Source organism: Embiotoca jacksoni, unplaced genomic scaffold (genome assembly GCF_022577435.1).
Source record: "Embiotoca jacksoni isolate LCO1_2020_lvr unplaced genomic scaffold, fEmbJac1.0.p SCAF_4, whole genome shotgun sequence".
Taxonomy (NCBI): domain Eukaryota; kingdom Metazoa; phylum Chordata; class Actinopteri; family Embiotocidae; genus Embiotoca; species Embiotoca jacksoni.
In genome coordinates this window covers 16,644,446-16,656,063 of record NW_027185392.1, presented here as the reverse complement: position 1 = coordinate 16,656,063, position 11,618 = coordinate 16,644,446, and the positions used below count along the sequence as shown (strand labels likewise).

The 11,618-nt window shown below is 40.4% G+C and overlaps 1 protein-coding gene across 8 annotated transcripts in view; it reads right to left on the bottom strand.

Annotated features, from left to right (window-relative positions):
- Positions 1-44: 44 nt before the first annotated feature.
- Positions 45-11,618, bottom strand: part of trim2a (tripartite motif containing 2a) — a 29,593-nt gene continuing 18,019 nt past the window's right edge. For 4 of the 8 annotated variants that reach the window (XM_069167010.1, XM_069167009.1, XM_069167008.1 and 1 more), the window contains exons 3-12: positions 10,021-10,258; positions 9,288-9,439; positions 8,928-9,108; positions 6,482-7,205; positions 5,374-5,477; positions 4,989-5,156; positions 4,104-4,284; positions 3,559-3,629; positions 2,545-2,685; positions 45-1,617 (exon numbers count right to left, since the gene is read on the bottom strand). In XM_069167010.1, the coding sequence (XP_069023111.1) occupies positions 1,465-1,617; positions 2,545-2,685; positions 3,559-3,629; positions 4,104-4,284; positions 4,989-5,156; positions 5,374-5,477; positions 6,482-7,205; positions 8,928-9,108; positions 9,288-9,439; positions 10,021-10,258 (2,113 nt within the window). In that variant the 3' untranslated portion in view covers positions 45-1,464. Of the gene's footprint in view, positions 1,618-2,544; positions 2,686-3,558; positions 3,630-4,103; positions 4,285-4,988; positions 5,157-5,373; positions 5,478-6,481; positions 7,206-8,927; positions 9,109-9,287; positions 9,440-10,020; positions 10,279-11,618 lie in introns of all 8 variants that reach the window. The other 4 variants (XM_069167014.1, XM_069167012.1, XM_069167015.1 and 1 more) reach the window with 4 other exon arrangements.

The following is an 11,618-nucleotide window of genomic DNA, read 5'->3' as shown; positions in this document are numbered from 1 at the left end:
TAGTAAATTCAGCTTACCTCTTTTACACAAACCCAAACACAATATTATTTTCTATGGGCACTTTAATTCCATTTGGCATTACAAATATAAACAAGACAATGGAAAACAAATGATTTGACAGGATCGTGTAGAAAATGGATGACCAAATTCAGGATAACAAATAATGACAATTGTGTGCTTGAAGACAAACAATGTCTGAGCAAGGCTTTCTAACAGGAGCACAGTGCATTTTCACAATATACAACTCAACTGGTAAACTACATATTGCATCTTTCTTTTGAGAAGATAGACAAATTGTTTCACTAAAATACAACCTGTTAGTAGTTCTAGACATAAGAGCACACAGAGAGGAGTGAAGGTGATCGGAGTTCTGCTGCTCTGATAGATGAAACCTACTTCCAGCATGATGAACACACCTTTCAAACAAAGACTGACGCACCCTGTCGAATGTCTTTTCAGCCTTTTACTCAAATTCTGCCACAAATTCAAAGATGTTTGCTCATAATCACAGCAGATTGTGAGTTGTGTTAAGAGGCCTCATACACAACCCAAACACACAGGTGCATTCACACCTGCACAACAGAGGCCTGCATATCAGGTGGCTTATGTTTGGAACCTTAATTTATCACAACACACGGTTAACATTTGTCTTGCACACGCAAACACACAAAATGTGGTTTTCCAAAACCAATTAAGCCCTCAGAGTACTGTGTTAATTTAAAGTGATGACATAGTTCACACTAAACAGTTGTTTTCACACAGATATAATTATTATTTCTTATGGTAATGTTTGTACGTGTCAGCCTGAAATTGCTTTATATATTGTGCTCAGTACGCTTTCAGGTGTTAGTTAGTAAAAACAGCATGCTCATGCTTGAAAATAACCTGCTACCTACACTAGGTGGAATATTTATTTTATAGTGAACAGGCAAAATGTGAGGACTCTTAAGGGCATCAAACAGGAAGCTGCAGTTATTCTCACTAAATGGAAATCCATTATTTCTCAGGTAGCTATATTTACTTGGATTTCAATCTCACTTAACACAGTGACCAGCCAGTATTTTATAGGAACAGATGCAATTGCATAATCTTCCAGTTTACTGTCGGGTGATGAACAATCCAAGGTCTACCTCGTGTTCAATATTAAAGCTTCATTTTTTTCCCAAATCAGCACGGTCAAGATGGAACGTGAACAAGGTTAAGAGTGACTCCTCAAAGCACCAATCAGCAGCAGCCATCTGTGAGTATCAGAGATCCTCTCGCTCCCACAAATAATCCTTTTCTATTGTTTTCTTCAGCATCAGGGGTCAAACAGATGGCACGACGACAGCGCGATTCAAGGATGAATGGATGAGTGGGTGAGTGCAAAATCTTCCAGTCGCTCCATACTAATGTTTGTGTGTGTGTGTGTGTGTGTATATATACATATACACTGTACAAGTTGTGCGTTGAGAGGAGAGGGGGCTACTGCAGGTAGCGGTAGACTTTGAAGCAGTGGTTGCCGGAATCGGCGACCACAACGTGTCCGTCAGAGGTGAGCGCCAGTCCCTGCGGGCCGTAGAGCGGGTCGGCTGACGTGTTGATGTAAGAGAGGAAGGAACCGCTGCCATCAAACACCTGAGAGAAAGAGAAGGCTTATCAGTGTTTGGTTTGCATTTATATTTGGAGTAAAACAAGGGCATGCTTTGCTTTACATAAATTAAAAGTCATGTGCAATTAAGTCCTTTAATGGTTATGTTAAGTGTAGGTGAGGTAAAGTAGCACACATAAATGGCATTTTGGGATCTTGTGGTACAACAGGTATTTTGATCTTTGCAAAATAACGTCAGTTTATGATAGCAGATAGACACCAAACACAAATATTGCGAGTGAGTACAATTGAATATGATTCCTCTACTAAAACATAGAATGTATTATAATCTGTCAAAGAAAAGATTCTTTCAGTTCTGAGATGGAACATTAACACTTTATATTGAAACAAGTAGAAACACTGCTGAAGTTGAATTTGTCCAGTGTGTTATCCAAGGATAAAAAAAAAAAAGACAAATACTTCTTACTTACTTCTTCTGCTTCCTAATGGAAAATCCATTTAGTTACACTTAATTTTAATAAAGTATGTGATTGATTTCATAGTAAGAGGGTAATCAAAGTGACTGAAGTGGTTGTTTGAAAATGTGGCCTATTAAATAAGTACATTATTTAGAAGAGGAAGCGAGAATTGTTTCTTATAATTTATTTTCATGTTAAGTTTAGACTCCACTGTGGACGCAGCTTTTTCTGTGCAACTAATGCAATGTTGTTTTGGCAACATTACATTACATAATATGATGGAAAACAGTAAAATAGCATGACACCAGATCAAAAAGAAAAACCATCAAACAAAATGTCTTTGACACAGAGTCTGTCAAGTGTAGAAATGAACCATAAAGACATTCTGTACTCTGTAACTCAGACAGCTGTGACTGCTGCAGGGCAGTAAAGCCGACCTCTGTTTGTTTTTTCTTGACACTTGTTGAGGTGAGACGTTTTGTACTTTGCGCTGACCTGTATTCGGCTGTTGCCCCAGTCTGCTACTATGATGTTTCCGTTGACGTCCACTGCCACTCCCGTGGGGGCGTTGAACTGCCCGTTGCCTTCGCCGTTAGAACCAAACTTCAGCAAGAACTCCCCCTCTGTGTTGAACACCTACAGTTTGGTTTTGAAGGAGGAAATAGAAGAGAAATAAGACATTTAAATTACTACAAAAGCAAAATATTGCACCTATGGCATGTGAGTGTAGTTAGTAAAATATACAAATTAAGTTGCAGAAGGTTGGCTATTGCTTTTGATGCCAATAGTTCATTATATTGTGCTCTTAGCAGGAGTAATCATTGATGAGCTTCAGGAGAAGATTACTGGTATTATTCTTTTTCTTAGGCCTTTTTTTTCTTCCAGTGTTTTTCCCTTCTGGTATGTTTGCAATTTTAGATTTGTAATGTTAATTATTTTGCCTAGTAAAATACACAAATGAATACATAAGCTTAAGTATTGTTATTAAAAAAAACAAATTAAGAGTTTCCCTGTAGACATGCATATACCTTCCTTTAAACAATTATTTGTGCCTGACTTATTTAAGAAATCTTAAAAGTAGATTTACTCCTGCTGAACACAAAATGTCTCCCACTTTACTGAATGTAGTCAGGGACCTATGCGAAACATAGTGCATACTGGACTATGATTGGTTGCCAGACTAAGTGTGATGTCACAAAATCCTGCTGGGACATCCAGATGTTAAACAGAGACAAACTCTCCCCCTTCGATGGGTGAATGTGAGAACAGCCCTGTACTGTCATACATCCAAATGAAGTAACAATAGGTAAACACATTTTGCCTGGAGAGGCCTTTAAGGCTTGTTTATGTAAAAAGTTTAAAAAAGTTTAAAAAAAAAACAGCAACAACATTCTATCGAACATGCCGTAATTTTTAGTTTTAAAAACGGACTAAATGTCATCTTCAAAGATTCGATTTTGTTTCCAGTACAGTTGTAATATACTTTCACTACTCTGACATTGCTCTTACCTTGACTGAGTGGTTATGGAAATCCGTCACAATGATTTCATTGTTGTTGTTGACAGCAGCAAAGTGAGGGCCTGGGTTAAAGAAAATAAATCAGAAAAAGGGTTAAGACATGCGTCATTTGTCTAATTCTGCAAAAAACATAGAAATGATTGAGATCATCAAACATTTGCCTGGCAGATGTGTGTGGAAAACATGCAGCTTGGCAATTTAATGCAGTAAAGTGAGATAAGATTCATTACTTTAATTAACGGTATTGTGAGAAAAAAAATGAGGATTTTTATGAAGCTATTCATAGCATGATCAACATGTTCTGTGGACATGTGAGTTAAAAATGTATGTAATGACCAATGCAGCGATTTATTGGACTGAAGTTAAAATTCACTCTACATTCACTCAAGCTCCCATCTTATCTCTAAATGTAGAGAAACTCAGAGTCCGGGCGATCGGGGTCTTTATGGTTCCCGTTTTGTCATTCGACGTCATTCCAGCATGCAGGTGTGAGCTGGTTGGAGAAAGACTGTGCGGGGGACAGTGCACGGTATTACCATTGAGTGTACCTGCAAACTGCCTGTCACCGTTGCCACGGTTACCGAACTTGGTGACCAGCTTGCCGTTGACCTGGAAGATGAAGACGCAGCAGGCCTTGTTGTCGACTACAATGATGTGTCCGTTTCTGTCCACTGACACACCTTTGGGACCCATCAGTTTCCCCGAGCCGATTTTGTTCTGGACAGAAAGAGGATTTTATATTTCTCTGATACGGGGGCAATATTTTTTTTTCAATTTTTCCACGTCAGGAAATAAATAATAACTCTTAACGCAACAAATTATCAGCATTAGTATTTATAGCAGCAGATAAATGACAAGTAGACAGTCCCCTTAGGATTGTACACTAGAAAACATCCATGACTGCACACACACACACAAATAGTTCTGTGACTGTGGTTGATAAAAGGCCTGCATTCAGTGAATGAACCACAGCCTGCCCCCAAGTGGAACATGGGAATATCTCACATCCTGCCATTGCAACTCTCTTGTTACTTAAGAATACAGAACAACTTCTATTAAATTATCCAAATATCCAAACCATGAAACAAATCATTTCTATTTTAAGATATGCAATTTCTACCATAAATAAACAGAGACTGAAAGGGGAAGCGGAAACCTGCATGAGTACATCTCTTAACACTCCAGAAATTTGCAAATGAGGTGTGATGATTGTAAATGGCCAAAGGAGGAGCATCTGGTGCAGCTGTACTGCTGTCTGAATAACAAAGAACTCAACCTAAATTTCACAACAATCGTATGGACCTTTTAAAAAGTGGTGCAGTGTTGCTATAGGGACGATATAAATATTGAATAACAGTATTATTGTGAAATCCCAGTTAACACTAACACTGACACTAGGTAATGATAAAAGTCTGACTTACCTTAAACTTGCCATCACATGAAAAGATGCTGACCCATTTGTTGTCATAGTCGGCGATGATGATGTCACCGTTAGGGTGGACGGCCACACCCGTCGGCCGCTGCAGTTGGCCCGGAGTCCGGCCCCGGATGCCAAAACGACTTTTGAACTGGCCATCATTCGAAAAAATCTGCAAGAAACAAGAAAATTAGATTTTAACATCGATTATATTTTCAAGGTTCCACAAGTTCACGCTATATACTGTATGACAGCAGAAAACTAAGAAAGTACAAAGGCAGCACTGTTGAACTCCACTCAGTACTAGTACATTATAGTTTTCCACCAGCGTCCTCTGACCACAAACCTGTTTTCTGAGAGCAACAGGAAGCACGGGAAGTTCCTCTTACCTGGACACACTGGTTGTTGCTGTCTGCTATCAGCACCTTTCCCAGAGAGGACGCAGCCACTCCCTGCAGGTTAGTGAACTCCCCTTTGTTTCTGCCTTTTGTGCCTGTAAGACACGAAATACAGCAAAGTTCATGTTGGACTGATGATGTGATGTGTTGCTTTTGACATTTTGTTGAACCTGATACTTGAAATGTGCCTTTATGGAGTTACTTGCACGGTGTTACTGCCTGTGATCAGGTGAGACCTTTCAAAGGTGGCATAATGCTCCATATTAGCACCAATAGGCAGCACCAGTCCTGATAAGTTTGTCTACTGTATATTACTGAAATATAGTGTGTGTGGGCCATACTGATTAATTACCATTCAATTGTTTTAATTATTTATTCTTTATTTCTTATTTGTTTTGGTAGAAAAATGTGACATTTTTTTCATTAATACTTCCAAAAGAGTGAGGTTATGTCTTCAAAAAAAAATAATTCTAAACTAAAAAAGTCAAACCTCAAACCCCATTCATTTAACAATGTCAAAATTGAGAAATACAGAAAAACCTCACATTTGAGAAGCTGAACAAACGGAAGATGTCTGGCTTTTTTTCCCCTTTTGGTAAATAATTAGTCATTTGTCAAAATTGTTGTGAATACTTTTTCTGTTGATCAGCTTTAATTGATATGGACTCTACTGCACACGAGTTAGGTCTAAAAAGATTTTACAGAAATGAGACGTTTGAGCTCCTCTGACATCTGGCAGATTTACAGTGTTGATCTATTGACCAGAACGAACTATTGTTTCAAATGTTTTTGCCACCTGATATTGATGCAAACATAATATATGCATTAGTCAATACCTTACATGGAGAAAAAAAAAGCTTTACTTATCTTTTGATAATCCTATTTTTTTTTTATTTTTTTTTTAATAAAACCACAATGATAAACTAAATAGGCACCTGCATAAGAACATACATTTTGGGCCACTTTGTAATCAAGTGCTTAAACTAATTGTAGACATTTATTTACACCAACTAAACACTGATAGTTACCTGGTATTCCAGGCTTATTTCAACTGATACCAAAACAGCCCTGAGGTTTGAGCTCCTGCTGCCATTCTTACCGATTCTGAAGATCAGGTCGTCCTCGATGGGATTCTCTTTCCTCCTCCCTGTGCTGTACATACTGGCCGGCCTCTTGATGGCCTTCTGCTTGATGTGTCCACTGCCTGGAGACTTCAGCCTCTTCTTCACACCGTCTGAGGTTGGCAACACATCTATGGATTTGGTGGCCTTTATCTTAAAGGGGCTTCCTTTAATATGTTGTTCATATAAACGTAGTGATAAATTAAAAGTGCCCTCTTTAGGAGCTGTGAACAGGTACTCATACGTGCCGTTCTTGTTGTCCAGAATCTCTCCGTCACCTTTGCTGCCTTCAGGTGAGGAGATTTCCGCAGAGATGACTGCGTTACCCATCTTGCACAGCTCTCCATCTTTGTCCTTGGTTGTTATGGTGATGGACGTGGACATGCCCACCACACAGTGCCGTAACCCTTCACCTGTTGCCACGGTCTCCGAGGCCACGGCGTTGGTGGTTACAATAGTGCCCAGGTTGTGGATGGACTTCTTCAGTCCTTCGGTCTCCACGAGGAAGTCCAGCTGGTTGTTCTCTCCGGGCTGCAGCGGCAGCTCCTGGCTGGCCAGCTCGACGAGACGCTCGCTCATCTGTTTCTTCACCAGCAGCACCTCGGCCTCGGTGCCGTGGCTCAGCGCCTGCTCCGTGAAGTTACAGCTGCTGTTGATGCCCTCCTGGCCCTGCAGCAGGGTGTCCAGCTGGGCTTGGAGCACCTACACGTGGACACACCAGAGGACAGCACGGTCACATTCAGATTACATGAAACAGTGGGATTTTCCTGATTCCACTGAGTATGTTAAAGAGGCTCGAATATACCTGGCATCATTTTACAAGAATATTACATTTTTTCCCTCTTGTTCTCTCTTTCATCTCACAGATTTATCTTTATCCCTTGAGGATTCCCGATCCCCGGGTGGGGAACCACTGAAATAGACTCTTCTTCTGCAGTCAAGCCATCATTAAAACCTAACAGGCTTCTCTGTTTTGGAGGAGGGACAATCAAAAAAGATTTCTTCTAAGGGATCAAGACCAGTGGGAAAATAAAGCATGACTTGTCAGCATGAAGGGAATCTGAGCTCATTAAGAACATGTTGGCAGAACATGTTCCAGCCACTTGCTGGATTTATTTCCACTTTTTCCCCAAGAACACAATATCATTAAAACAAGCTCACATGCCTCTCCCTAAGAAATAGATGTGACATCATGAGTCATGCAGCAGCATGAAGATGTGTGATAAACAATCTGATTAAAAAAAAAAAAGAAGAAGCATATTTCAATGAGAAAAGTCACAAGTCTAAAACGACCTTTTCTGTGTAACTGAATTGTTGCTAATGTGGTCACGTATGAATTAATATAAAGAAGTAAATCAACTGATGATCCATATTGTGTTAGTTAATAACATAAACTCCAAGTAAGTTGATCCTTTGTTAACATGAGCAACAGGAATTGATGAAACCTTCTGCATTAAATCATCACGAGTCCTGCATTAGCTGTGCATTATGTGTCGTAAAACCTTGATGTAAAGTGTCTTTTTACGGTAACAGGTCACATTCAGATACACTTTAAACTAACCTTTAGGATATCACCACCCACTCATCAAAGCACCAAGGCAAACCCACCTGCATCTGGCCATCCCACTCCTCTTCTCTTCCAAAACGAGAGGCCATTACGTTGTTTATCTCAAACCGGAGTCAAACGTTTCATCCAAACGCCTTCAGCTATCCCACCCTGTCGACTGATTCACACAGTGACGCTCTGAAGATCTCCATTCACACTGTGTTTGCAGCATGAAGAGCAAAGCTGTACTGTATCCCCTCGCCACACATGACACACCCAAATCAAGCACACGGAGTACACTGGCTCCATCTAGCACCAGCAGCAGCGATGCAGCTGAAAGTCACAGATCTGACTTCCCCTTCTGGGCTCCAGTGTTTTGACTGCACACCAGCCAGTGAGTTGTAAATCATTAGCAGCACATGTGATGAATCTCCCTAAAGGGAGCAGCAGCAGGCTCTTAACCCAACACGGTGATTGGATGTCTGGTCGGGGTGGTGCACCAACTCCACCAACCCCCCTGCCAGTTGCAGCGGCTCAGGCCAGCTGAGCCCTTGACACACAGATCAGCAGAAACAGCCTGATGAGTGGTCTGTGATAGGTTGAAGGCTCTCCAAAAAGAGATTATAATGAGGTCAGTGTTGCATTCATTTTAATGATGCACTAATGTTTTTCCTCCTCTATAAATTCCTTATGCTGCATAAAGACTCAGTGTCCAGTTAATACAGCTCCTTTAAGAGCTAGATAATAACAGCAAAGTGTGTTACATTGATTAAAACACTCAGACAAAACTTATCACCACCAGATAGTTTGAAAGTCTATGCCGAACGTTGAAGCAAAACACTAAAACTACACTCTACATTACTGTCACGCCACTTCACCTTCTGCTTGAGGCCGTAGTTGACCTCCAGCTCCATGAGTAAAACACTCTTGCGGACATTGAGGGTCTTCTGCAGCTCATCAAAGGTGGTGTGGATGTCCTCCTCAATGGAGCTCTTCTGATTGGTCAGCTGCAGCAGGATCTCCGACAGCGTCTGCAGGGCCGAGTCGATCTCTGGTAATCTGAGAGCAAGCGAAGGGAACGCAGAAATGAAGAGAAAGGATTGTCAGCCATATGACCCAGTGGGGAAATAAAAAGGACGGCTGTGTTCATGCCATCATGGTCACTGCTCGGGAGTGATATGCTTAAAGTGTGCAGTGCAGTATGACGACATCGTCAGTGCATAATGCTCCTGTTGTACCTCTTCTTGACAGCATCCAGCTGATCCTGTAATGAGGCCTTGTGTTGTTCCACTACATCTTTCAGAGGCACAGTCGGGTGTTCTCCATGTTCCCCGCTGGTGCACTCCTGACACATGGCAGTCTCACATGGAGGACAGTAAAACTCCATGACCTAAGGGACAAGAAAAGTAGAGATCGGACTTTAAAATGGGCATTTAGCAACATTATAGCAACGTCAGAAAGTTCACCACTTTGGTACACACTGAAATATTTCAAAAAATATGGGTAAGATTGCTTGGAAATTTTATAAAGACATTAATGGTCCTAAAAGTATGACTTGGTCCGGCTCCAACATGAGGTTTATTTTGTTGATTTTGAATGAAAGCTGCTGCCATAGCTGTAACCTCTCATTAAAGTTATAAATGACAAAATAAAACACTATTTTTAGTTATTTAACCATCTCCCAAGACAAAGTTATGTTGAACATTCAGTGAACATTTAAATCTACCACAAAAAAACCTGTAAACCAAAAATGTAAAAGTAGTAAGACTATGAGAAAAAAGAAAGACTGTCCAGATATGGTTCCTTAAAGGCTTAGACTCCGTCTCAAAACATAACTGACCTACAGAGCTGGTTTACACACTGTCACTTGTAACACAGTTTAGAGATTTGTTGCATGTTATGTGATCATAATTGAGTATTTTGTGTGTAAGTGTGCGTGTGAGACCAGAGGACAGTGTGAGTAACTCTTACGCTGCCTCCATGGTTGGGGCAGGAGAGCAGTTGGCCCGTAGCCACGGTGGTGATGTTGTTGAGAGCGGCGGCCTCCTGGCTGCGGCTGTCCGGCGCCCGCTGCAGCACGTCCATCAGGTTGGTGATGAAGAAGTTATTCTGCAACGCCGCCACACCTTTCTCCGGCAGGATCGAGGTCTGGCGGCACACGGGGCACGACAGTGTGAGGCTGTGGGCGGGGATGTAATTCTGCAAGCACCTGGAGGAGGAGAGGATGGACTGTGAAAAGTTACATTAAACAAGATGGTTTTTGTCTTGAGATAAGATTCAATAATATGATCAACGACTCCATTAACAGTTATTCCAGTCTATAGAGTGTAATTTCCCCCCCTGAGGTCATCTAGTGGTTGAAATGTTTACACTCAGATTTAAGGTAGCACAGCACACTGAGGCTGTGTTCCAAATGACATAGTTAATGCACTAAAATAAAGCAATCGAATGTGTTAGGACTCTCACTAGAACTTGAATTTTGACTGGGCAGTGTTAATGTCTCAAACCGCACGCTGCCGTTCCGCACTTTACGGAAATAACCGCAACATTTGAATGCATCATCTGCTAACATATATGCAGCTATAATTATTTTACCTGGAAATGAGAACGTTATCATGCCCTCTGATTCACACATTCTGTAAACATACTGATAGCTTCTATCAAACAGCAGTAAAGTGGTATTTAGTGAAAAATAAACACTTTTGTGCAGCTTCAGCTTCCACAGACGCCTTTATTTGAAAATTCCTTTTGTCGGTGGTCATTTATTTCATCTTTTGGATATGAAGTGCCATCACTTCATCATTTTATCCTTTTACACATTTGTGTGAAATGTTGCCATAATTAGCATAAATACTTGAGTTATGGTCACAAACATGTTTTATGAGGTCAGAGTGACCTTTGACCACCAAAATCTACTCGGGTCATCCTAAAACGTTTGAGCCAAATTTGAAAAAAATTCCTCCATGCAGCTTTTGCAGGTGGCTTTTGTAATTTCATGTGTATATATATGCATACATGAAATTACATATATATTATATATATATATATATGTATGAAATTACATATATATAAAATACATCATCACCATTGCTTCGTAATAAATTTCACTATACATGTATTTACATCTTCTTGGTCAGAATTATGGGAGGCTTTCTAACTTTAAGGAGTTAGTGTTAGACTGCACCTTTAACATTCATTTAGTTACTCTGAGTTGTTGTTTCGTTTTATAAATTAGGGAAAAATATAAAGCTGGATGAGTGTTATCTTGCAGAGGGTTAAGGAAAATCAAAGCCAAGGACAGAAAATGATACATTTTGCTTCATATTAATTTCAATGTTAAATATGGGAGGTGATCTCATATTTATCTATGAAACAGATCCACCATCCAAAAAGAGGAAACAACTGCATTGTTAAATGTTACAGCATAATGACTCTCCAGAAGCAACCAGAGCAGAGGGACAGCCAGGCACAGTCCACAGTGTCTCTTTTGTATCAGAAACAAAGACTTTGGTGAGTTCAACACACCAAAGTCAAACAGCAGTGATGCAAAACCATCTACTGTGAAACAA